General features: G+C 38.2%; 1 protein-coding gene across 2 annotated transcripts; it reads right to left on the bottom strand.

Moving 5' to 3' along the window:
- Positions 1 to 271: 271 nt before the first annotated feature.
- On the bottom strand, positions 272 to 22,902 carry ampd3b (adenosine monophosphate deaminase 3b). 2 transcript variants are annotated; one of them, XM_008294483.1, is made up of 16 exons: positions 22,682 to 22,902; positions 16,751 to 16,819; positions 12,539 to 12,761; positions 12,202 to 12,376; positions 11,373 to 11,538; positions 7,197 to 7,416; positions 6,879 to 7,008; positions 6,454 to 6,648; positions 6,049 to 6,180; positions 5,288 to 5,451; positions 4,693 to 4,819; positions 4,301 to 4,464; positions 3,690 to 3,810; positions 2,579 to 2,752; positions 2,185 to 2,295; positions 272 to 1,162 (listed from the first exon to the last, which is right to left on the bottom strand). In XM_008294483.1, exons 2-16 carry the CDS (start codon positions 16,806 to 16,808, stop codon positions 986 to 988), a joined length of 2,337 nt encoding a protein of 778 aa, XP_008292705.1. In that variant the 5' UTR covers positions 16,809 to 16,819; positions 22,682 to 22,902; the 3' UTR covers positions 272 to 985. The 2 variants fall into 2 exon arrangements, with proteins under 2 accessions (XP_008292705.1, XP_008292711.1); XM_008294489.1 differs by lacking the exons at positions 16,751 to 16,819; positions 22,682 to 22,902 and adding an exon at positions 15,286 to 15,670.
- Between the last annotated feature and the right edge of the window lie 662 nt (positions 22,903 to 23,564).

The raw sequence follows: 23,564 nt of genomic DNA, 5'->3' as shown, positions 1-23,564 counted from the left end.
TTCAGCACTGATATGATGGAACCAGCCATCTTTTTTTTTTTTTTTTTTAGAACGTCTGCACTCCTTATTATTTAACAAATAAATAGCATTCTGGAATTTGTATATGATGTTGAAACCTTTCTGCAGGCTTCTCAATCACATCACGCTAAGTATTTGCTACACTTTTTTTTTTTGTAGTTTTCGAGATGTTTTGCTAACTTTGAAATAAATCCACATGAACTGTAACCTGAGGGACAGACACACATTTAAAGAAAGTTGTTCAAAAACCTTCTTGACTTTTCTTCAGTCTTTATTTTTGATATGAAAAACTATTAGAAATGACAAACAGAAAAAAAAATCATTCTGATCAGCTAGTTGTTTCAATGTTGTGAGCATAACAATGTTTGAAATTGACTTGACCATACAACTCTCACATAGCTAGCTTTAGGAATCTGTCTCAGTGTCTGAATATTTGCCAAGCTCTCGTTCACTTACGTCAAATTCATGCAAATCAGTGTAATTAGTACAAATACGCTAATCTGATCACAACCTCACATTGTACATTTCTCTTCATTTCATTTTAGACCTATAGTACAGAAACAGTCCTATATCTCATGCATATATTCAAGTGGAAAGAAACTAATTTTCAATGAATATAATTTGCATTTGATATATCTAAATCCACCACTACATTTAACACCCGTGAAAGAAAAATAGACCTATTTCCTGAAAAAACAAGGCACATGGTGATTGGCAAATTTCATAGATACAACACTGAATGTGGTCTAAAAATCAAGTTTGTATTATGCATCATGAAATAGGCAATACATATGTCATGTGTTAACACAGTCATTCATAAACATAAAATAGCAGGCACACTATTTCTTCAACTTTAGGTCAGGAGCACCAATAGCAATATGAAAAAAAACAAGTGTTTGTGCTGCCTCGCCAGTGCCCCTTGATCTATGAGGAAATATACAGGCACAGTTTGTACTAGTGTGGTCATTCACTCAGATGGATTTTGGCCACCCTCTGCTTTCACCGCGTCCACCAGAAAACTGAGTTCATTGCACAGAGTCTCGTGCCGGTAGGCTATACGGATTTGTGCCACATTTGTCCGACGAATGTCATTGCCTTGCGGTCCATCTTGTAGGTAGTTAGAGCCAATGAAGTGTTTCTTCTCCTGTTGAAATAAGAGTTAAAAATATGTAGACCAGACACTGCACATAAAAATAGTTTATGAATTTAGCAAATTGCACGGTTTTAATCCAAATCAGGTACAGATTTAGTGACCTAAACAGGGTATGGCTCAGAGTAAATATACCATCTGAAGACAGTATTTCATTGACTCAAACAGAAAGTCTTTAAGAAAATATTTGACAGATTGATCAGTTTACATCTATTTTGATAGACTGTTTTCCTTGCAAAGAATACTAAACATTCCCTTGTCTAACTCCTCAGTCATGAGGTAACAGTAACAATCACTCATTTGAATGACAATTTGAAAACTTCATCTTGGGCTTTAGAAAATGCTCATTGAAATTTTGTTGACCAACCAGTTAATGCAAAAGTAAGTGATATTAAGAAGCTTAAAGCAAGATTTAAGTCTCCCCAGTGTAGTGTTTGGCAAAATTAAAATTAAAATCACGAGGCAATATATATTTGTCCAACTCAGTTCCATCCATCCATACATATATATCTATACATATCTATACACCGCTTAATCCTCACTAGGGTCATGGGGGGGCTGGAGCCTATCCCAGCTGACTCAGGGTGAAAGCAGGGGACACCCTGGACAGGTCACCAGTCTATCACAGGGCCACACAGACAACCAAGCACACTCACATTCACACCTACAGACAATTTAGAATCACCAATTAACCTCAACATATTTTTGGACTGTGTGAGAGGAAGCCGGAGAACCCGTAGAGAACCCACGCTCCCATGGGGGGAACATGCAAACTCCACTCAGAAAGATCCCGGTGCCCCCACAATGACGCGAACCGGCGACCTTCTTGCTGCGAGGCAACAGTGCTAATTAGCAGGACTACTTTATGGTAATGCTGTTATCTAAAGATTAGGATTTTTAGATTAGAATGTACAAAGTGGGGAAACCTTGTGTTCCTCTGTTGTCTACTTTTCTAGTTCTTAAACTGCAACAGACTGAACAAAAAAAAGAAAGAAAAAAAAAAACTTTGGCTGTACCTGATGTGAGAGACCGCTCTGCAGAACACTGTTCCTGGCAATCTCACACAAATCGCAGGTGCTCAGCTTCCACAGCTGGGCTGCGATGGCATACTCCTCCATCAAGGCCTCCTGAAATGTTTTATCAACAGATGTTGTCAATTGTTTTGTTAAAATTTTACTAGGCTGACGAGTTTAGCACTTTTCAACAAGGCTATACAAATAACTTGTACTGTAGGTGAGATCCTGCACTACATTCTGTGCCATATAGTGATATTTATTACTTGACTCAATGACAAGATGTCTCTGGACAAGTGTGACCACGACAAATTCTAAAATTTAGTTTGATTATTGATTAAAAAGAATCTGAGACGAGGCAAAAAAGTATGATCATCCTCTTTCCTGTGGTTCTGACCTTGGTGTAGTGGAACTGCATGGGATCGTCGGTGGACAGTGACACACACAGTCCTTTCTGTAGAAACTCTCGCAGTGGGTTCTTGGAGTACTGCAAGAACAGGCTGTTGTTGCTCAGGGGGGACATTGCAATCGGGATCTGGCCTAGGTAGTACAGATACTGCAACACTGGACTCTGAGGAGGAGGAAGACATGTAGACACACCACAGTAATGTGAGTAATGCTTTATGCTATTTTGATGGATTACTAGAGAAATTTTAATATTTGAGATTAAAGGAATAACATGGAAACTTTTCATAGAGATAAATATCATAGGGTACTGCAAAGTTTTATTGTGATTCCATCTATATCCACTTCATGGATGCGCGTACTATTGCCGTAGCACTGCAGGCATTTGATAAAGAACTGACAAACAGACGATCGCTGCAGTGAGTATGAACAGTGTTAGTCACCACAGCTGATGAGCACAGAGAAAGTGCTACCCACAGACCCACAGAGATGCAGGACTTGGTTAAAATTCTATTTAAAGCAAAAAGAAACTTCTTTTAACTCTATTCAGGACTTTCATGTTGCCATACGTCCATTGGACCCCAAGAAAGAATAGGTGCAAAATATTTGTTGATAGTCATTACAGACTTTTACACTATATTTAATAAATTTTCTGATAAGTTGACATACTTTTGGTTCCAAATACATGATAAATGTCCCTCTTATTATATTAAAAAATAAATAAAAAAATCTTAAAAAAACAAAAGAAAAAAGCAAAAATAACATTACCTGTCACCTAAACCAAATGGCCTAGGGTCCAAAAGACCCCAAAAGTCCTGGATAGGGTTAAGCTCAAAATTGAGTGAATATTGTTTTGTCTTGCTGAAATATCAGCAGCATTTTGTCCTGTTTTGGATAGGCTTTATGATTGTTTTTTTTGTTTTTTTAAAATTAATATTATGTTCGGCCTTCTGCTGCATCTACTGTGGGATGTGTATGGCTATGCTGATGGCAGTAAACCAATAGTAGCCTTAGTAGTGCCAAATATCATCTGTCAGCACCTTGTGCTGTCAACATTCAAAAGACTTTAAGTATGAAACCCTAGTATGAATTTAGCACTGCACCTTCTTGAGGTTGAGCCCGTGGGAGATGTTGTCGGCTGTTAGGAAGGCAGATACCAAGTGGGTGATGGACCCTGCCTCACCACAATGGGGTCGAAATTGGAAGGTGTTCAGTCCTCGCTCCCTGTTGAAAGACACATAATTATTCAGTGTACTGATAGTAGTTGTAGTAGTTAAGTTGCATTTCAAGAAGTTCATTTATTTCAAGTTGTTCAGATTTCCAAAAAGTTGGCAAAGAAGCTGCTTGTTATTGTGTTTCCATCCTCTAGTGCGCCAGTAGGTCTAACTTCAAATGTAACTCATCTGCACATTTGTGTAATATTAATCTTTTTTTTTTTTTAAGTCAATGAATCAGTGTAAAAACATGTTTGTCAGGCTTCTGACTGACTTGCAGTGAGTGTCCCCAAACACTTTCCAACAACCTGCTACCAATAGCCCACCCATGTGTATCCAAAAAAGAACCAATTGAATTCTGGCCTCTAGAATCATGTACATTTCCTTGAAGAGTATTTTTTACCTCTCAAAATACCTGACTTTGAGATGTTATTGAATTGCAAACAGTGTCATAAAAACACTCAGGAGTATTTCCTTAAGTACAAACAGGCGGGACTTACTTGCGCAGGTTGTTGAGCACCATGATGTTTGCATACATGTAGAACAGGTAGTAGGTGTAGGGAGGGTTGTCATCTGTGGTCCATGCCTCAGGTTTTGGGCTTTTGTAAGAGAACATGTGATCACTGTGTTTGGACTCATCATCCACGCTGTCAAATCCTGTCACCTGCAGAACAACAGTGATAACATCAGCACGTTTGAAAAACTGTTATTGCACAACCATGTAAGTTTCATCAGTGCAACAAGATTCAGCAACATCTTTTACTTCTTCTCTGCTCAGTCACTAAATATCACTGAAATGTCTGGGTTACTACAAGACAAATAAATATGGCCCCTATGGCACATTAAAAGTGTCCCATTTGTTACAGATTTCACTGTTCACAAAAATACTTACGTATTTTAAGAACACATGTGTTGCTTTGTGCTTTTGAGGGTTGACTGTCGCCTCAAAGAGGGGGAGGAAAATGTTTTCCAGCATTTTGGCAAAGTGTGGTACTAATTTCTTTGACCTGAAAATGTCACTGCAAGACAAAAGGGATCCTGTCAGCCCATTCTCTCATACAAGCAACACACACACACCATTTAAGCATTGGTTTACTTATTCAGAACAGCCTATTGATCTGTGTAATTATTCTAAACCAGACTGTGAGGGATATGATACTTGCTGTTTGTCTGAGCTTAGATTAAGAGCCAAAGTTGTGCAACACTGACAAGACAGAATTTATCCATTCAGGATTTCCTAAACTATGACTTTAAAAAAATGAAAGATGAGCTGTATGTTACACGTAAACAAAAACCCATTTCTATCACTTAGTGTGTCAACTGAAATAATTTAACAATTGTTAAGGGGAGACTGTTTTTGTTATGTGTTTACTGTTGCTGTTTCTGGACTCTTGTGGTGCTCTTTTGTTAATGGGCTCATGTTTGCCTAATTGTCAGAAGTGTTTCCTCTGTCTCACAGTTGGTTCCTGTTTTCACTGAATGCTTACTAGATCCTGGGAACTTGGATCATCCATCTCATGTTGGGTGAGTGAACCTTATGCTGAATGAACCAGGTTGCAAGGCTCTCCCACTCGCTGGCAGAGCGGCCGTAAATCGACAGACGGGGCTCAGCGTGCTGGTATTTGCTCTCCTCCAGCTCCTTTGCAACTTCCTGAAACAGGCCACAAACCACAGGAAGTTAGTGGTGTTTCTTGATAAAGCAGAAGTGACTGTTTGTAATCACTAACTGGACAGATAACAGATAATGTCACATGCATGCTTGTTGTACATGCCACCAAAGTGTTCTTTACACTCAAAAGAACAATTGTGGACATTTAGGAAACTTTATGCACTCTGGTAGTGTTTCAGAAGACCACCATCAGTGAGTGCAAGGCTCCTGCCCTCTATCTTAAACCAATAATGAGATATGAATGATACATACGCACAAAATAAACCAACCAAAACAGTTATACACAAAGATCAAGTGTCGCAGTTAGTCATGACAGTGTGATTGTAAGCTATCAAGCACAATGGTTAGTATAATTATTTACACTTGTATTTTTTCTCCTATAACATCAAAATGTCTATAGTTAAAAAGTCAGTTAGGGCACTTTTGAAGACTGGATTAACATTACACAATTCCAACTTTGCAACATCCACTTTGATTCTTTTCATTTTAGGTTTTGTATTAAAAGACATTGAAGAAGACCAGTTATTTTTATTTGGTGCTGATGTATAGATTTTTATACACATCTAACTCATACTACACCTTGATGAGACGTGCAAAGTATTCTCCTTTGATGTAGTTGTCTGTTTTCAGGTAAATCTCTCGCAGTTCACTGGCTCCCACAGGGTTGTATTTGGAGTTGAACTTGTCAAACCGATGAAATGTTTGTCTTCCCTAGAAAAGTCATTTGTGGGAAAATTTGAAACTTGTGTACTGATGATGACAACATTCTTATTCCAACAAAGTAATTATTTTTTGGATTACATTACATACATGGGCCATAGTAAGTGACAGACAACATGGGAATTGCATAATCATCCACAAACTTATCCTACAAGCACATTTATAATGTGATTATCTATAATATTTAGGAATATTTTCTTTTTGGATGAATCATGCAGGGTAAACAGTATGGAAGAAATATTCAAGATTTTAATTTGTTCTTACAGCATGCACGTCCAGAGAGTCCACAGTGAGGTCGTAGGGGTCCATGTGGAGGTTGCTGAAGACTTTCTCGAGTGTCAACTTCTGATTGCCTTTCTCCAAGACCACACGATCTGCCTCTGTCTGGTATGTGGTCTTTATAAATTTTAGCAGATGCTTCTGGTTCATGCAAGCAGCAGCATGTATATGTGTGTCCACCTGTGTTTGACATAAAGCAGTGATAATGTGAATGACTTTATTGGACAGCTTACAATATATCCATTAACTGGTGTTTATTTAGACTGAGGGCACTAAAGTTTAGAATAACTTCAACTGTGGTCAGCCCTTTGCCCAAGACTCTGCCAATCAGATAAACTGCTGTACATAGTGTTTTTTTTCTACCAAGTTAATTAATTGTTTGAATACTAAGTGGAAAAATACCAACCAACCTTTCTAACATTGTAGAAGTCTCTGTGTGGAACGCTTTTCAGCTCTTTTAACTCTGCCATTTCATTCAGCATTTCATGAAGGTAAAATTTCGATTCCAAGAAGTTCAACCTTCTGTGACAGTAGGTTTTCCTGTGAGACAACACAAGATCAGGAAAATGTATGAAATGTCATTTTTAGAAACTCATTTTCATCCAATAATCATCTCCCTGCAGTTCAGGGTGGGGAATCATTTATGTGGTGGGGGGAAATATGAGTCAAAAGCTGTGAAAGATGTCAGTTTTATTGATTGCGTTTTAAGAGTGTATGTGCATACTTACGTTGGGCCATCAGCTATCATTGCAAGTACATGGCTCAGGTCTATAGCAAAGGTCTCAAGGTCAGGGTAAGGGAGGCTGTGGGGTTGCTGCTGTTTCAGGGCCTCTGCATTGTCATAAACATGAACTATCCCATCCTTCATCTGCAGCTCATAGTTCAGGTCTTCAGGAATACCCTCCATGGAATACGGATCCTCTCCTTCATGAGGGGCAGGCCAAATGTCTGCAGATGATTGGAATAGATTTTAAAAATCAAGATACGAGGATGACTAGCAATAGAACTAAGTTAGACTCTTGAATTTTTATCCTAAAAAAATTGCTACAATAAAATGCATTAACACATTTTAAAACAACATTTCATTGCATTTTTTTTTCTGTAGAACATAGAACAGTTAATATTGGAGTTAAGTTATCAAACCTCTAGTCTAGGTTTTTGACATTGAAGTGCTTTTGTTCTCAGCTTTAAAATTTTGGTTAAACTTGCACAAAGTTCTAACCTTACAATATATGAAGGCATAATAAAAATGAAAAATCACACCAAACAAGATGTTTGAAGTGGCCAGTGTATTGTTGTAAATAAACTAATGGGAGACATTTAAACGTGCTGTTTAAACATTGACATGTTTCTTTATTCATTTAATGTTAAATCTGCATTAGGAATGCAACACAAGCTTGACTTAATATTCACAACCTGTAGCTACAACCTGAAAATGGGATCAAATAGAACTTCATTTATCCTCAGAATTTTTGTGCCAACATTTAGCACACATAGTAAAAATACATATTTACATACAGCAACATTCACAATAGTCACTCAAATAACTAGAAACTGAAAAAAATAACATAAATAAAAAGGGTTGTTCAACAAAGTATTAGTTTTTCGGGTCCCATCATCCCTGTTTGCTTGTTTTTGTTTTTTGTTTTTTAAATATTTCGGTTGAACCACAATTCAAAAGCAATGTCCTGATTTTCATTACATTTTTATGTATTATTACTTTTGACAATTTCAACTTATTTCAGTGACAGCTGTTGTTTTCCTTCTTTAATGGGGGGTATGAATACATTTGAGGACGACTGTAGCAGCACAACCTGTCAGACGTTGATTAATAATGCATTTATATGTTAAAATACAAATACCTATTTGATCCAAGTACCAAATGTCCTGTATCTGAACTAGAAGATGAACCAGTTAATTTATTGAGAGATATAAAATTTTAACTGGGACAGTTTAACAGCTGAACTGGATGTGATCAGGTGATGGTTTTATTAGAGATGATGTCTCATTTTGTTGAAGTAGTTGAAACTAAAGAAACAGTCAGTGCACAGTGATGTTACAGAGCCATGTTTCTTTTATGTAAAAGCTTGTTTCCCATCGGTGTGTGGAGAGATGCAAAATCAGTAAAATTTCATTTTGGTTCGTCCTGATGTCAAGTCATTGAATTAAGGATCAACAATCTGCTGAATGTTTTTTACACTAGCCATTGCTAATAAGCAAGTCAGAACTGAATAGTCATTCAAGTTAACAGACTGGTACTTAGATGTATGCTGTAATTAATTAATATTTGCAGTGGGCATCAAACTCTACACTTTAAGTGCTGCAGCAAAAATTTTGATAGCATGAGGAACCCAAACAGTTGCAGTCCAGGGGACTGATTATAGAAAATCTTCAAATATTTTCCACTTAGTCATTAAGTATTGCACAAGTTCATTTCGCAAGTATTGTGACATTTAACTATTCCAGTGTGACTAAGACTTTTTCCACAAGTTAACCACTGATCAAATTAAACTATCTATACTAGTGGATAACAGCATGTGACACATGCTTTGCTAACAGTCTAAGTAGGGATGTATAAGGTGAAGAGTTGTTGTTTTTAAATTGCAGAATTCACTTTTCCTTTCAGGATTGTAACATTAGGTGCAAAGATCTGAACTCATGGTGCAACAGCCAGTGTTTTGTTGTAATCCATAAAACACTCTGCGTGTTATTTCCTTTAGGTCTTTGCCTTCGCGGTCAGATCTCTGTGGTGTTCTTGTACTGCAGTCCTCTGAGATCGTTTCCCAGTCAAATACTATTTTGACTTGCATTTTTGTCACTGAATTTTTTGTTTGGTAGGCATCGTCTATTTGGTCACAGAGAAGAGACCCTGTTGCATATATTAACTGTCCAGGTGTCTGTGAGTAGCTGGTAGCAGTTTGTCTATAAACACCTACTCTAAAAATGTTTCTTTAGACCCATTTGAGCTCATACTACTTTATAGATTGAACATCACAATCTTTATCTTTTTCTAGCCAAAATGTAATTCCTATGCCCAGTGTGATCACATTTAATCGCGGATCTTTCCTCAGGCTTTACCTAAGCTCAAATAACCCGGATAAACGTAGACAGTGAAAAATGGTACGTTTTTTTGTTCCTTTTCGTCAAATTATTTGAAGAAATTTAAATCCACAAAATATATTAAAAAATAATCGGAACTGAGTTGTAGCCCTGTGATAGACTGGCGACCTGTCCAGGGTGTCCCCTGCCTTCGCCTTAAGTCAGCTGGGATAGGCTCCAGCCCCCCGCGACCCTAGTGAGGATTAAGCGGTGTATAGATAATGGATGGATGGAACTGAGTTTTCACATTACTCAGTTACAGACTCATATTAAGAATGCTTGTGATTAATATATGCAAAAAGTAATCAGATAACTAACTTAAATTCGGCAATGCAGCAAATGTAGTGATTACCTTGACATTACATATTGGACAAATGAATACTTATAAGATGACAGTTTTTCTTTCTATATCTCTCTGTTGTTGTGAGCTGGATTATATTTGGCAAAAGCTTCTGGAAACCTATCCTTTTGTTTGTCGTCAGGAATAGTCTGACTGACCTTGGCTCACACTCTTCACACCAACTCTGATATACACATACAGAGAGGTCTTAAAAATAGCCATACAGAATAGCTGATATATAACTGGCTTCATCGTTTGAATGCAATACACAACTAAGCATTGGATCCAACAGTGGAGACTATTTTGAATTTGACTGATTGGCATTGATATTTAGCACATGTTCTGTACATGTGCCTAATTGTTGACATGAAATTATTGTTGCAATTTTTGTTTGCTGAGTTGCTTTTATTGAGCTCTTCTTTTGTTAATGCACCTTCCTTGGCCGCCTTACCTTAGCACTGACATGCTTCGTGTTAAATCTATTGTGGTAATCAGTGACATCTCTGCATTTGGGGCCACCAAATGTCGCTGTGGAGCTCTATGCTGGCTTAAAATAATTAAGTGGAAAAAAATTGGTCTTTATACTGTAATAATCTATGAAGAATATTTTAGCAAGAATAATAATACTCTAAAAAAAGACCAATTATGTTACCAAGACGATTTTGTTATAAACATTTATGCATAACCCAAAGACTTTGCCCACAGAATGCAGACATGTAGCCTAATTGAGAGTAGGGGCCGGCCCGTCAGCATTTGTTTAAGTGATGAACTGCTGAAATCATGGTGTGCGTGTCCAAAACTGCTCTCCGTAGACAGCCGCAGGGCACAGTTATTGTGGCCCCAAGCCAAAGTCATCCAATTAAAATATTGGAATGACATATGTCAATACATAATAAACGTGTACAGTTTTGGCAGATGTTAGTATACAGCAGCTAGGTTGGTTTTCATTGTGAGCGAAACAAGGCAAAAAAAAATAAATTAATGAAGTAGATTATTTGATAACAGCTAAATTTAGCACTTTGCCACAACAATGCTGGTTAGTGACATTCTTTAGTGACCCTTTACTTTTAATGCTATGCATAAAAATAGGTTGTATTCTTGAATTACATTGATATGAAACTGCATTTAGTGTGTAGGTTTTGCCATTTTATGTGGCTCACAGCAGCATCAGTTGCTGCTTATAGTTGAGTGTGTTGTGCACCACTCAACTTTTCATGTCAGAGACACCACTGGTGGTAATCATAACAGTCTCTCAAGATGCCCTTGATTATTTCTTGCCTCAGTCTGCATTGTTTTGTTTAAGAAATGGCTACACTTGTTCAGCTTTATCATGGAGGTATACTGCTTCTAGCTGGATGCCTAGACATTAAAGACTAGACATAAAAAGTACAGAATGACTGCTTTGTGGGAGTATTAACCTGTACAGTTTTTTTCTAAGTAGGGAAAATTTTGTAAAGACCCCCACCTGGCATGACCTCATCCTCCTCCTTCCACTTCTCATCTTCAGCATTGCGAAGGAAACGAGCAGTGGTTCTGGGGAAGCGGTGGTAGGCCAGTCTGGAATACTTCTCTCTGATGAACAGCGCCGTGAGGAGACTCTTGGCTGCTTGCTCGTAATCCTCAACTGTGATCTGGAAACATCACAGGGAATTTTAAAAAGCTGTAAATTTAAGTTGTTAAATGTATTCACTATTGTAAATGAGTTTTTGTTTTGTATTTTCCTTCATCAAGTCAACAAGGTATAAGCATTTTCTCCTGAAATGCTCTTAAAGAAGTGCAGAATTAAATGAAACTGTGGTTCACAGTTTATTAAAGGCTCTGTCTGGTGTTGCATTATATATCAGCTGACATAACACCAGACAGTCATTCTGTAGATTGTCAGCTTTTTAGCAACACTGGCATTTAACAGCAGATTTCAACAAGCACACAGTCGGCAGTCTCAGCAGTATAGAGCTGACATTTATGTGGTTTTTATTAGGATGAAAACATGAACTTCTTTGAGGAAGTCATGGCATTTACTGTGATTACCCTAATGGACCTCTTTCTTTTTAATCCATTATTGGCATTGTTCTAAAAGTCACTCAGCTTTGTTTTCTGATAGGAAATAAAGATTGCAGTTCCACTGGGCCTCTCTCTACTGTGGCTTTAGACTTCAAATCTTACCGTTTCTTGTCTAAATATTGGGTATTTATTTGTGTAGAGGCACTTACTTTCCTCATGGTTCAAAGTTTGATTGCAGGGAGATGTAGAGTGGTGAGTTGTATGTCAACTTCTGAAGTGCTGACGCTGCTTACCCCTGCACAGTAATCCCCGCTGATGGTAACCCTCTGAAATTCTGGGAAGTTCTCTGGAAGACCAGGTTCGGGAGTGGCTGGGCTGAGCAGCGGGGTAACCCCAGAAAGGACCCAGTCAGGGGTGGGTAGCTGCAAAGATACTGACTGTGACCGCTTCAACATAAAGTTCTTCTTCCTAGTGACACACAAGAAGGGACAAGCATTACTCTCCTAACATACTGATAGCTCACATCTGCCCAAATTCCACTTTCAAAAACTAAGAGTATTTTCTGCTGTTGGTTGGTGATTTTTGATGCAAAGGTATTCTTAAAGTGACATGTTTGATCACATTTCTTACTTCTTAGCAGACTCCTGAGACAGCTGCTCAGCCATCTCCTTTTGCAGTGCCCTCTCCCTGTCCTCATGCAGACCGATGGGACAGTCCTCTGGCACGGTGAATAGTGCCATAGCATCCTTGGTGTCTTCCTCCTTCAGGGCAGAGGCGTATACCTTCTCTGCTATCAAACGTACCTTCTCATCCACCTCACTCATTGACATTCTTGGGAAAAGTCGGGGGGTATCTGAGGAGGTCGAGAAAATGCAAGTTTCAGTGAGTCAATTTTTTCTTGCCACTAACAGTTTAATAAGGTGTCATGAAAGATGGAAAGCAGAAGATTTATCTTCTTGACTTGGACAGTTTATTATTTATATACAGAAATTGTGCTTATGCTTGTTCTATTGTAATGTTGTGGGATAATTGTCAGTAGGGCAGTTTTTACTTGAGGTGTCTTTACAGTGGGGGCATGACAGTAATGTATAAAATTCAAACATGTACATATACTTCAGGATGTGGGGCATCCCTGGGAATAATTGGTTTGGATCTAAAATACACTGTTTTTAAAATATGTCTTTAAAAAAAAAAAAAAAAAAAAAGTGTTTTGGCTCAACTTGCCCCCAACAAGGGGTAAACTGAGTCTTTGGAGAAAATATGTAAAATTGAAAATTTTATACCTTTTTATACCTCATGTGATGATATATCAAACACATGTGAAATTGTTTCAAGTGTCTCAATTGTTCAGACACAACACTCATAAAACCAGAAACATGAAAAATTTACTTTGAACAGCAAAAAAACTGTTTTGTTAACTAAAATGTGCTTATATCTTACTCCATGTGCTCCTTCTCTTCACAGGGAGAGTATAATAGATACCTCTTCAAAAATGTTTGGTGACATGACCTTTATATTCTGTGGTTTTCTATAAACAAGGGGTGGTGCAGCTAACCCACAGACTCCTTTTACCCCACTCTCCCCTACTACACATGAGTTGCAGCAGTCAATAGCAGTAGTTAATTAAGTAGATTGATGTTATAATATTGTAATGTCTGAGTGAGCTGCTGACATACTGTCACATTCTATTTCATCATTTTAATGTGAGGAATTATGGCAGCACTTAAAGGAGAAATAATATTTTCTTAGCGATAGCAGTAAATACAATTTCCTGGACGTTAAACTTGAGAAGTATGAGTTTAAAGCAGGGCGGGGGGTATTTTGCAATGCCTCGTCTTATCTTGCACCAGCAAACATGTCCTGAGTGGCTGATTTGTGATGCAGTGCTGACTGCGTATTCTGCCAACTGGTGAGGCAAGTTACAGTACACACAATTAATCACTTTCCCGGCCATCCTAGACCGGCAGTGTGACCTCTTAGGCCCTGGGAGAGCAAGGGTCACCTTTTGTGAGATCACCCAGTACTGAGAATGGTATGTAACACTTGGAAAGCCAAAAGCCTTTTAAGACTTGGACTCTGTATTTTGATGATATAATGTCTCTTTGAATCTTTTCAGTGGGGCAAAATTATTTTTCCCACTTATATTTTTGCAGAAAGTCTGAACCAGCTTGGCTTACACAAAGTCAAAAAAGTAAACATGCCCTAAGTATCTGCAAATATACATCCTGGTAATTCACAGGAATATGATTACTGTAGCTTTTACTGAAAATGGAAAAGGAATGTCTGACCCTGTTGTTAGAACTGCAGTTATGAGCACATCATCATCTTGGTTCCCAAGACCTTTTAGTGGGAAAACAGTCATGTTTATTTGGGTTGAGCTGATTCTGTTATGCACCCATGGCATAGCTCTGATGCTATTTTTAAACTCAAGACCCTGTGAATTTGCAGTTTGATCAGACTAGATGATACACAGCAAAGTTGTTTTTTTAAATAGCTTTGCCTACTCACCTAGTGCCCATGGTGTGAAAACCACTTTTGCTATCGAACATCCCATCAGTAATGGAGAAGTTTGGCTATTCTGGTCACCAGATCATCACTGTTACTAATAATATTAATGTTGCAGTGAGTGTAGGTCATTCGGTCAGTTCCAGAATCAAGCCATGTGCACGTCTTTGAATCAACAAGTACAAGACTGGATGTGCAGCACACTGTATCACGTAACAAGCCTCTCAGCCATATACTGCATTCCTAATCGTTTACAGGCAACTCTATCTGTCTGAAAACATTCAGCGATCTTGGCACCTTTACAGATGACACCATTAACATTTGCCCTCACACTGGCAAAATTTGCTGCTTGTTCATTGGCTAGCACATTTCAGATGCTGTCATTCCTGACAAGTCTGTCAGCACGTGTGACCTCTGTGCTAGAACAGCTGAGCAGCCTCTTGGATGACCTTGACCTATATCTCCCAGCTATTGAAACCTGACATGCACAAAGCATTCTGGGCATGCTGAGGCTTATTATTTGCAAGTAAATTTCTGTCTTTTGTTATTTTAATTTTGTAATATATAACAAGTTTAAAATAATAACAAAAACAGCTTTAGTATTTCAGTTCATAATATTCACTTTTAATATTCTGAATATTCCTCTTTTCCAAGTGTTTTTGTAGGGTTAAAGCTGGTAGATATTCTATACAGTTATCAATATCAATCAGAAAGAAAATTGTCCATCTCTGCCTTTGTGCCTCAGACAGTAGCCATTAAATAATCCTTTGTATTATTTGTAGTTTTTTGTTTGTTTTTTATCACACTGCATCCCAGCATCAATGCACAGTTTGATAATCAGCAGGGATACTGTAGGTCTGTCTGTCTCTTACCTTCTGTCGTGATTTGGGCCATGTTTGGCTTTCTCAGTCTCTGCCTGTTGAGTCAAGTATTTCAGCTTTCATGTGTCTGCTTCTGTCTCTTCTAGACCCCCCTAGCTCTTAGCTTTGGCTCCACTGTTTTCATATGCCTGGGATTTGATGCCAGGTCTCACAGAACACGTTCAAGTGTTGCTGAGTGCTCTTGAAACTGTCAAGATTGTCCTCAGGTCTGGTGTCTGTGTCTCTTGTATCTATGAAGCTTCTCCTCTGGGTTTTCACTCCAACTGACTCCGCCAGGCTTTGCTCTGTTGTTTATGTGGTCCAGTGACTGTATGTATGATGCAGCTGCTAGTTGTTGTGGTCTTGGATATCCTCCTCTATCTCTATTTTAGGGTGTTGTGAGCATCATGGCAACAGGGGCAGCTAATCCAAGCTGGTATGTCACAACTGGCTGCTAACATGTGAGTGGCTTCTGTAAGATGGGGCAATAGGGAGGGAATGAAATACTGTGGTTCTCCAAGTAATATTAAAGCCCTGGAAATGTACCTTTTAAGCGCTTGTGTACTTTCATATGACTCAGTTAAGCATAACTTTAACCACTATTTTAAAAGCCCTTTTCTCAGTGCAGTTAGTGTTTACTGAGGCTGTTTCCGGATTTCTTCTTTTTTTAATGCATTTTTTTACTAAATGCAAATAGCTGAAAAATTGAAAAGATTAGGAATATGAAAATATATTGATAGCCATCTGAAAAACAAATCTCTATGGTTAAGACATCATATACAGATTTATACAGCTGTAGTCACTGTTTTTACTTGTTGAAGCTGACAGTAAGTCAAACACAGGGTGTCATTTAATGAAGTAAATTTCAGGTTAAAAAAAATGCTTGAACTCATTTGTGTTGACACAGAATCATCTGTCCACAAAGGTAGCAGTCTGGGCTTTAGCTGTAGTTCTGTCAGACTTCCTGCTTTAAATCACTGCCATGGATTGTATATATACTTTATATACAGTCTACGACCACTGCTCTGACTTTGAGCACAGTATCTGAAGTGTATACAGTGGAGTAAATCTCCTACTGGGTCCACTGTTTCATTGTTCTTACCTTTCCCATAACAGTTGCAGCCAACAGTACATAACTTTGAAATCCACTGGAATATCTTTGTGAATTTTGATTTTTAAAAAAACAGTCCAAAGTCATTGATGCGCTTCATAGTCTGCTGCCAAAATGTGACTGAAAAATTTTCCTGTGCAGTATTTAGTAATAGGTGGACATGAAAGTTGAGTGGAGGTAATCCTTGTCCAGCACCAGTGACAGAGGTTGATTAGTGTGTCAACAGAGGTATGATCAAGTCTGTTATAACTGACTTCAATAAGAGGAAGTAAGAGTTTGGTCTGAGGTCCTCAAAAAGAGTTTGGTTCTGTGTAAAATCTGTGCCTGTGTATGCTGTGTTTGTCCTACACTGGAGTGTTCACTTACCTTTCCCAAAGCATGGTGTAGACTGCTGCTTATGAAGGGGCGTGTCCCTTCTCTTCATTTTGATTTGATCTAGAAGACAGAAAGCTTTAATTAGCAATGGACTAATCTGGAGTTCACTGATAAAAGAGTAGCTTAAAGGTGAAATGTGGTTAGGCTTCAAGTCGCAAAGAACTGAAGTCAAGGTGTAAATAAATGTCCCCTCCCACAGTGGGTCAGAACACTGATCCGCCGCAACGTTAAAGCCACCGGCCTAGTATTGTGTAGGCCGTGCTTGTGTCACCTGAAAGGGTTGACTTGTCAGGACATGGACGCAGAGCCTCTGGGAGTGCCTTGTGGTGTCTGGTACTGGATTATTAGTAGCAGATCATTTGGGTCCTGCAGGTTGTGGCCTCTGTGTTTTGGGCTTTTTCTAATGAATCCTGTAGATGCTAGCCTGGATTAGGATTTGGGCAGTATGCTGGCCATGTCGACGCTTTGGGCTCTTTGTCATGTTTGTTGACCTGTTTTTGAGCTGTTTTTGGGTGTGGCTGGACAAAGTGTTCTGCTGAGGGAGGCCACTGCCACTGGGTATTGCTGTTACCACTTGCTTCATCTGTAAGTGGTTTTATTGTTGTGGCTGGGAGGTGTATTAGCTTGGCTTTTGAAAAGAGAGCTCCAGTTATGCATTATGTCTGGGTTAACATTTGTTTCACTAGCTTTTGCTTGCAAATATTTTGGTTTAAGGGTGCCGTTAATCTGGCTTTCTAAAAAGTCAAAACAATCCTCGAATAACATTCAATAGCATTGAATAACAAGTTAAATATTAATAATGTGCTAATGTTCAAGAAAGATTGCTGAATGCCAGTTAAGGAATATATTTTTCATCTTGGCTACAATAATAGGTTTTCAGATTTTATTACCCAGTACAGTAGCAGAAAAACATTAGACTTTCATGTTTTCTGTCAACATTCTTTCTCATATTTTAGGTTCTCATTAGGTACACTAAAAGAAAGCATCAGTGGCAATGATGTTTCCTAAAATAACATATTTAATTCAGTACAGAAGGAAGGAGCAAGTGAGAACTGTTTGGTGTTGCAGCAGTGCTTGGTTGCCAGAATGCTAGCTGAACTGACACTTCACTTCAACATGTGGTTGTGATGAATCTGCAGATGCATCATATCTAGCTCGAGGGTCGGTGGAGTTAGAGATTAAAGTGCAGTTCAGCACTACACACCACACACATCTCTCTCAGTCTAGCTAACTAATGCAATCAATGCAGTACAGTCATTCATCGGTTGGTTTGTCTTTACAGCCAGTTCGAAAGTTCTCCACAATGAGAAACCTTTTCACCAAGGAATATTCTAACAGTGTTAATATATTAAGACTTAAATTAGTCTCAGCACTTGCCAAATCATTTCCACTTGAACACATGAAAACTTATTGAGACTCATGATGTGACCTAAACCTATGTGACAAATGCTTCATCAGTGCACGTCATCCCCAACTTTTGAATGTAAATATTTTTTAGTGATGGACTGATTAATCATTTGTCTAGTTAAATGCCATTTTGAGATACGTGGTCAGTAAACAAAAAAAAAAATATTTTGTTTGGGTCATAAGTCATAATGTGCAAATATCCAAAAATGTCTGTGGTTGTAGTGAAAGGTTGTCTTCTAAAAACTTAAATGTTTCTTGTAACTGAATTTTGTTGTCATTCCTACTTTAAATTATATAGCTTTTTGATTTGCAAGGGAAATTGTGCTCTTGCATATCCCAGCTTGATAGGAAGTTGGGATCAGCCCTCGTACGGCGGCCCTTGAACAGGTATACTTATCAGGGTTGTTCAAGGACCAAACTGTGTCATTTTGACCATGTTTGCAGTTTAAAGGCCTGCCATTCAGAATGATTATAGGCTCCACCAGTCTTGTTTACAATGTTGTGCTGTATGTGTTTGATATGTCTAATGTCCTTTTTTAGTAATTAACATGATTTAGAGATGAGTGTCACATATAAAATAAAGACACTATCTCTTTCGCAGTTATTCCAAAAATTATTACTATATTCCCTAAAAAAATATAAGCCTCGTGACTTCTACCAGGTCTTCCTGGTACATTACTAACATCAGTCACACTGTAGGGGTTGGAGTCTCTTTTAGGCAGGGAAAAACCTGCATTATACGAGTTGATTCGATCCTTTAAAGGTATTTCAACAGGTAAAAACAACTGCAGGTGCGATAATGCATGGGGAGGTAAATAACGTTTTGACACAACACTGGCTGCTCAGCGGCCGCATCAAGGGCTGCGGTGGTTGGTCGGCACTAGCTTCTGGGGCTAGACAATCGCTTTCCACGGTACAGAGACGCGCATTCTACTTAGTAAACTTTGACTTCAGTGCAAAACACTACATTTATTATAAATACCCTTATCGCTACAGAAGGCGGAGGACAAACCAAACACGTGTCACACCTGCCGCTCTGCTGGGATAGTTGACCAGAGATAGTACGTTATATTTACATGAAGTATAAAATTAGTCGGGAACTCTGCCAGACATGTGCGTCAGTAGAGCAAGCGTATGTTACAATCTAAAATAGGCCACTGTAAAGACAGATTAATTATTGTTAGACGGGCGAAGACACATCCGTGAACAACAGTACATCATGATGCGACGGTAACAGGAAGTGACGCAACACGCTTACCGCGACTTCTGACGTCAGTACGTAAACGGGGGCGGTGGCAGGAGACGCTGCGAGCTGCTTGTACACCTGTGGTATTTATTCTCTTGATGGTTTCAATTAATTTATAAAAGGTGCACCGCAAACGGAGTACAGATCTACCTAGGCAAACAAAGAAAATGCAATGAATAATAACATTAAATTGTTTTTCATTCAAGTTAATCAATTTTCATTCTATATTTTTGTTATTAATAAATATATTTATTATTTCAGACGCAAAAAAGTAAAATCGACATTATGCTTTGGCTATCAGGCACCCTACTCCCCCAAAATAATTGACATTGCTGTCAGCTATTGAATAACTGGTATCAATTGACTACTAATATCATTCTTCTACAGTTCTTTTGTCATATTCACTTATTAAACTCTCTTCTGCATAATCTTGTAACTATTGCTATCGGGATCCATGATTCCGTTCATTGTTTCAATATTAATGTTAAAAAAAAAGAATATTTACAAATGTGTGGAATTGTAAAATAATTTGAAATATTCTTTTTTCTAGATTTCTAGTATATAGCTTTTTTTTTTCTTTATTTCCTAGTGGACAGGATTAGGAACACACAATGTTACAGCTGCAGATATGGTATTGACTTATCAGAACTTTTAATTGTTGTTATAACTGGATTTCAGATCATAATTATGCTAATTATTATTAAAATAATTCCTAACAGGCATGATTCTGTTTTTTGCTAGGTTAATGTTTAGAAGATGAGCAGCAAACACACAGTTTTGGGTTTTAAATATAAGTCTTGCAATTTTCCTCAGAAATGCATGTTGTGATTTCCAAAGTATTGTTCCAGCTCTCATATAGTATTTGGAGATCTTGAAGTTTCCCTCGGTCACTTATGATTGTTCAGGATAATTTCTTGAGTTTAGGATGGATATAAAGACTGGTTAGCATTGGCAGCCTCAAGTCCTCTTGGGAATGATTCTACAAGCTTGGCATGCCTGTCTTTTGAAAGTGTCTGTCATACCTTAGCAGGATTGTTCTCAAATAGGTTAGATGTGAAGCATTGGCAGACAGCTCCAGAGAAAGGTTTTCACTCAAGATTTGCGCTAGATTTGTCCACATTCATCTTTGATAAGGTGATGCTTCGTGCCTGGTTACCTCCAAACATGCGGTTGGAAATTATGGCAGTTAACAGTTAAATGTTGGTTTCAGACCAGAGGATTTTGCTGATGATGATCTGAAAGTCGCTCAGGTGCTGTTTGGCAAATTCCCAGCAGGCTGTCATGTACATTATAATGACAAATGGCTTCTGTCTGGCTGCTTTACAAGAAAGGCCTGATTAGCAAAGTGCTGCACTACTCGTCCTCCTGTAAGGTCCTCCTGTTTCCAAACTTTGTGAGAACTTTTTGAAAACATTGTAAGCATACGACATTGAGCTGACCAACGTTTGTAAAAGCAAAAAAGTAGAAGGTGAAGATGAAAGAAACCAAGGCTGGCAGCCGGCTGTGAAAGTTTCACATCAAATCTTGTGTTGGTTTTGGAATTTCCTGTTTTTTTCTGCAAGAAGCCAAATGTACACACAACACAACATGGCAACATTGAGTCATGCTGCTCTTTTGGTTGTCTTAAGGCTCTGCACTTTCAGTGTACTGACATCAATGCAAATGATGGAGGCAGTTGTCATGCTATATCAGAATCAGAATCAGAAATACTTTATTGATCCCCTAGGGGAAATTGCTTTCAGTTGCGTTAAGTGATGTGGTTACTTTGACAAGTGGTGTGTTTACTTTGAAAAGCCAGCAAATTTTAGTGTATGTCCCTGGTGTTTTGTAACATTTCTGAACTTTTATTTTGAAGGCATACCTCATTGCATCCTCATAACTTTTTTTTTTTAGCTAGCTATAAGTTTTTATTTTGAAAAGACTACATATATGAAAGTCCTTCTCTTAACCTTAAGTCTTGCTCCTTTTTAAATAAAAAAAACAACAACATGTGAATGTGTGACATAATAGATAGCCCTTTAAGACAACAGGAATACTCGACTAGTTGATGGACTGTCTGAACAACATGTTATCTAAATAAGGGGACTTTGGCAGTTATTATTAATCCCACCTAATCACTGACTTCACTGCTGACTGTTTGCTTTGCAGAATGGTCTTAAACTAACAAAATTAAATGATCAATCATCCTCCTTCACTGTTTTGATGTGTGTTATTGTAAACAGCATGGACAGAAATAGCTTGATTTATAGTACGAAAGCTTTAAAGGCATTTTCATGCTCTTGCACTACAGGTTGTTCCTCAAGACATTCTCAGAACTTGAAAGTCCTGTCTTGGCTGTGTGTTAGTCATTTTTTGTATTGACTCAAACTGTTGAGACATGCAAAGAATGTCATGGCTGGGCAGTTCTATACACGTATGATGTGCAAAGTCTCAGAGATCTTATAGAGTTAAGCATTCCTGTTTTACTTTACTTGAAAGAAACACACAGGCTCCGTGATTGTTTGAAAATGCAAATATTTAACCCCTGTACAAGCAGACGGTTTTAGCGGAAGTTTTTTTTTTTTCTTCAAGCAGGCACACGTAGAAACTGTAATCTGATAGTGAAAAGGGGGATGTTTTTGCCTTCAATTTCTGCTTGAATAGGTCATTGTATTTCAGCCTTTAGTTTTTGGTCAAGTACAAATGAAATGAGTAGTCTAGTCCTACTTTGTACTTTTCACACGATTTATCTTCACAACAAATAGTCTGCATCTTAAACTTGTTGCAAATCTTGCATATTTTGCACATTGCATGTACAAGTTACCTGAGATGCATGTCTGCCTGTGAGTTCTACCTGGCTGTGCTTTGAAAAGTAAGGAAACAAGAGCACGGACACACCCACACTGTGAAAGCTGAGAGAGCTGTGGCTGAGAGCTGAAAATCCTCAACTTTTTGTTGTTTTTAATTCCTGATTATATTAAAATAATATTGTAATTCTTCTATTCTAACATCTTTAGGTGCTTGCTGGTCTGGAAAACAAACAGAGCTAAAAAAAAAACAAAACACTAAACAATAGGTGCCTTTTTACTTCAAAATATGTGGTCTCCATTCACTAAGGCAAATGAATTAACGCAATGGCATTTCAGCAGATACTACACGCTAAGTAGAGCAAGTGCTAAAGAATGCAAGAGTGATGACAATAGTGTGAAGTGATCATAGATAGGATAGTTTAAAGTTGAAGCTTCAAGTTAAAAAAGTATAAAGAATCATTACGACAGCAGTGTACTTACTGTTTGCAGGCTTGTGCACAATGTTAAAACTTCCTGGGACGGTAGAGACCCTTATTAGGTGTCATCGGACAGAAGTCTTGTCAGTTCAGCCTCTTGCAGACGCACAGCTGGTTTACTCTTTCACTGCCAGTCTGAAGTGGAAAGGTGCACAGTGTAAAATACTCCAGTTTCAGGAAGTGATCTGCATCAATGTTGCTTTGCGTGGTAAAGAACGCGCTGCAGGAAGTCTGTGTTTAAACCAGTGCTTGTCTGTGCTTTTATCAAGAGCATGCAAACTATTTATAGACCACGCCCCTCTTCGTTTATACAAGATGAGTGCACTGTTCATCAGGCTGGCAACATCTCGCCATATCCTTCTAGGGCATATGTTTACACAAAAAAAAAAAGCATGAAGACCTTTGTGGGATAGCATTTACAAGCTTCTGTGTTTAACTGAGGGCTTGTGACTTGTTTCTTTAAGTTGACTATGTTTCAAGACCTGTTTGTGAGGGACGTTTTCACAATCACAGGAAGGAAAGTTAGGTTAATTAAAGGTTTTCCTGTGAGACAGGCCAAGATCTGATTTACCCTCACTGGGTCACTTTCCCTTGGATACATCACTTGTAGGGTGTGATGAGCACAGTTCAGAGCAGTATTAGTAAAAGGTGTCAGATTTGCATGGGTTCGCTTTTTCGTGTTCTTTTCCATTTATCATTTATTACCTTTGTTTACTTCGTTTCTAACAAATGTTTGAAATTTGTATAAAATTTTAGACCAAAACAGAGATAATCAAACAGCGCTTAGTAACTTTGCCAAAGTTTCCAGAAAACAGGAATTATTACTAAAAAAGAGAATGGTAGTAAAAAGGCTACTGCCAATGTATGTATTCTTATCATCCTTACCG

Source organism: Stegastes partitus, unplaced genomic scaffold (assembly GCF_000690725.1).
Source record: "Stegastes partitus isolate 25-593 unplaced genomic scaffold, Stegastes_partitus-1.0.2 Scaffold21, whole genome shotgun sequence".
Lineage (NCBI taxonomy): Eukaryota > Metazoa > Chordata > Actinopteri > Pomacentridae > Stegastes > Stegastes partitus.
This window is presented reverse-complemented; position numbering and strand designations above follow the sequence as displayed.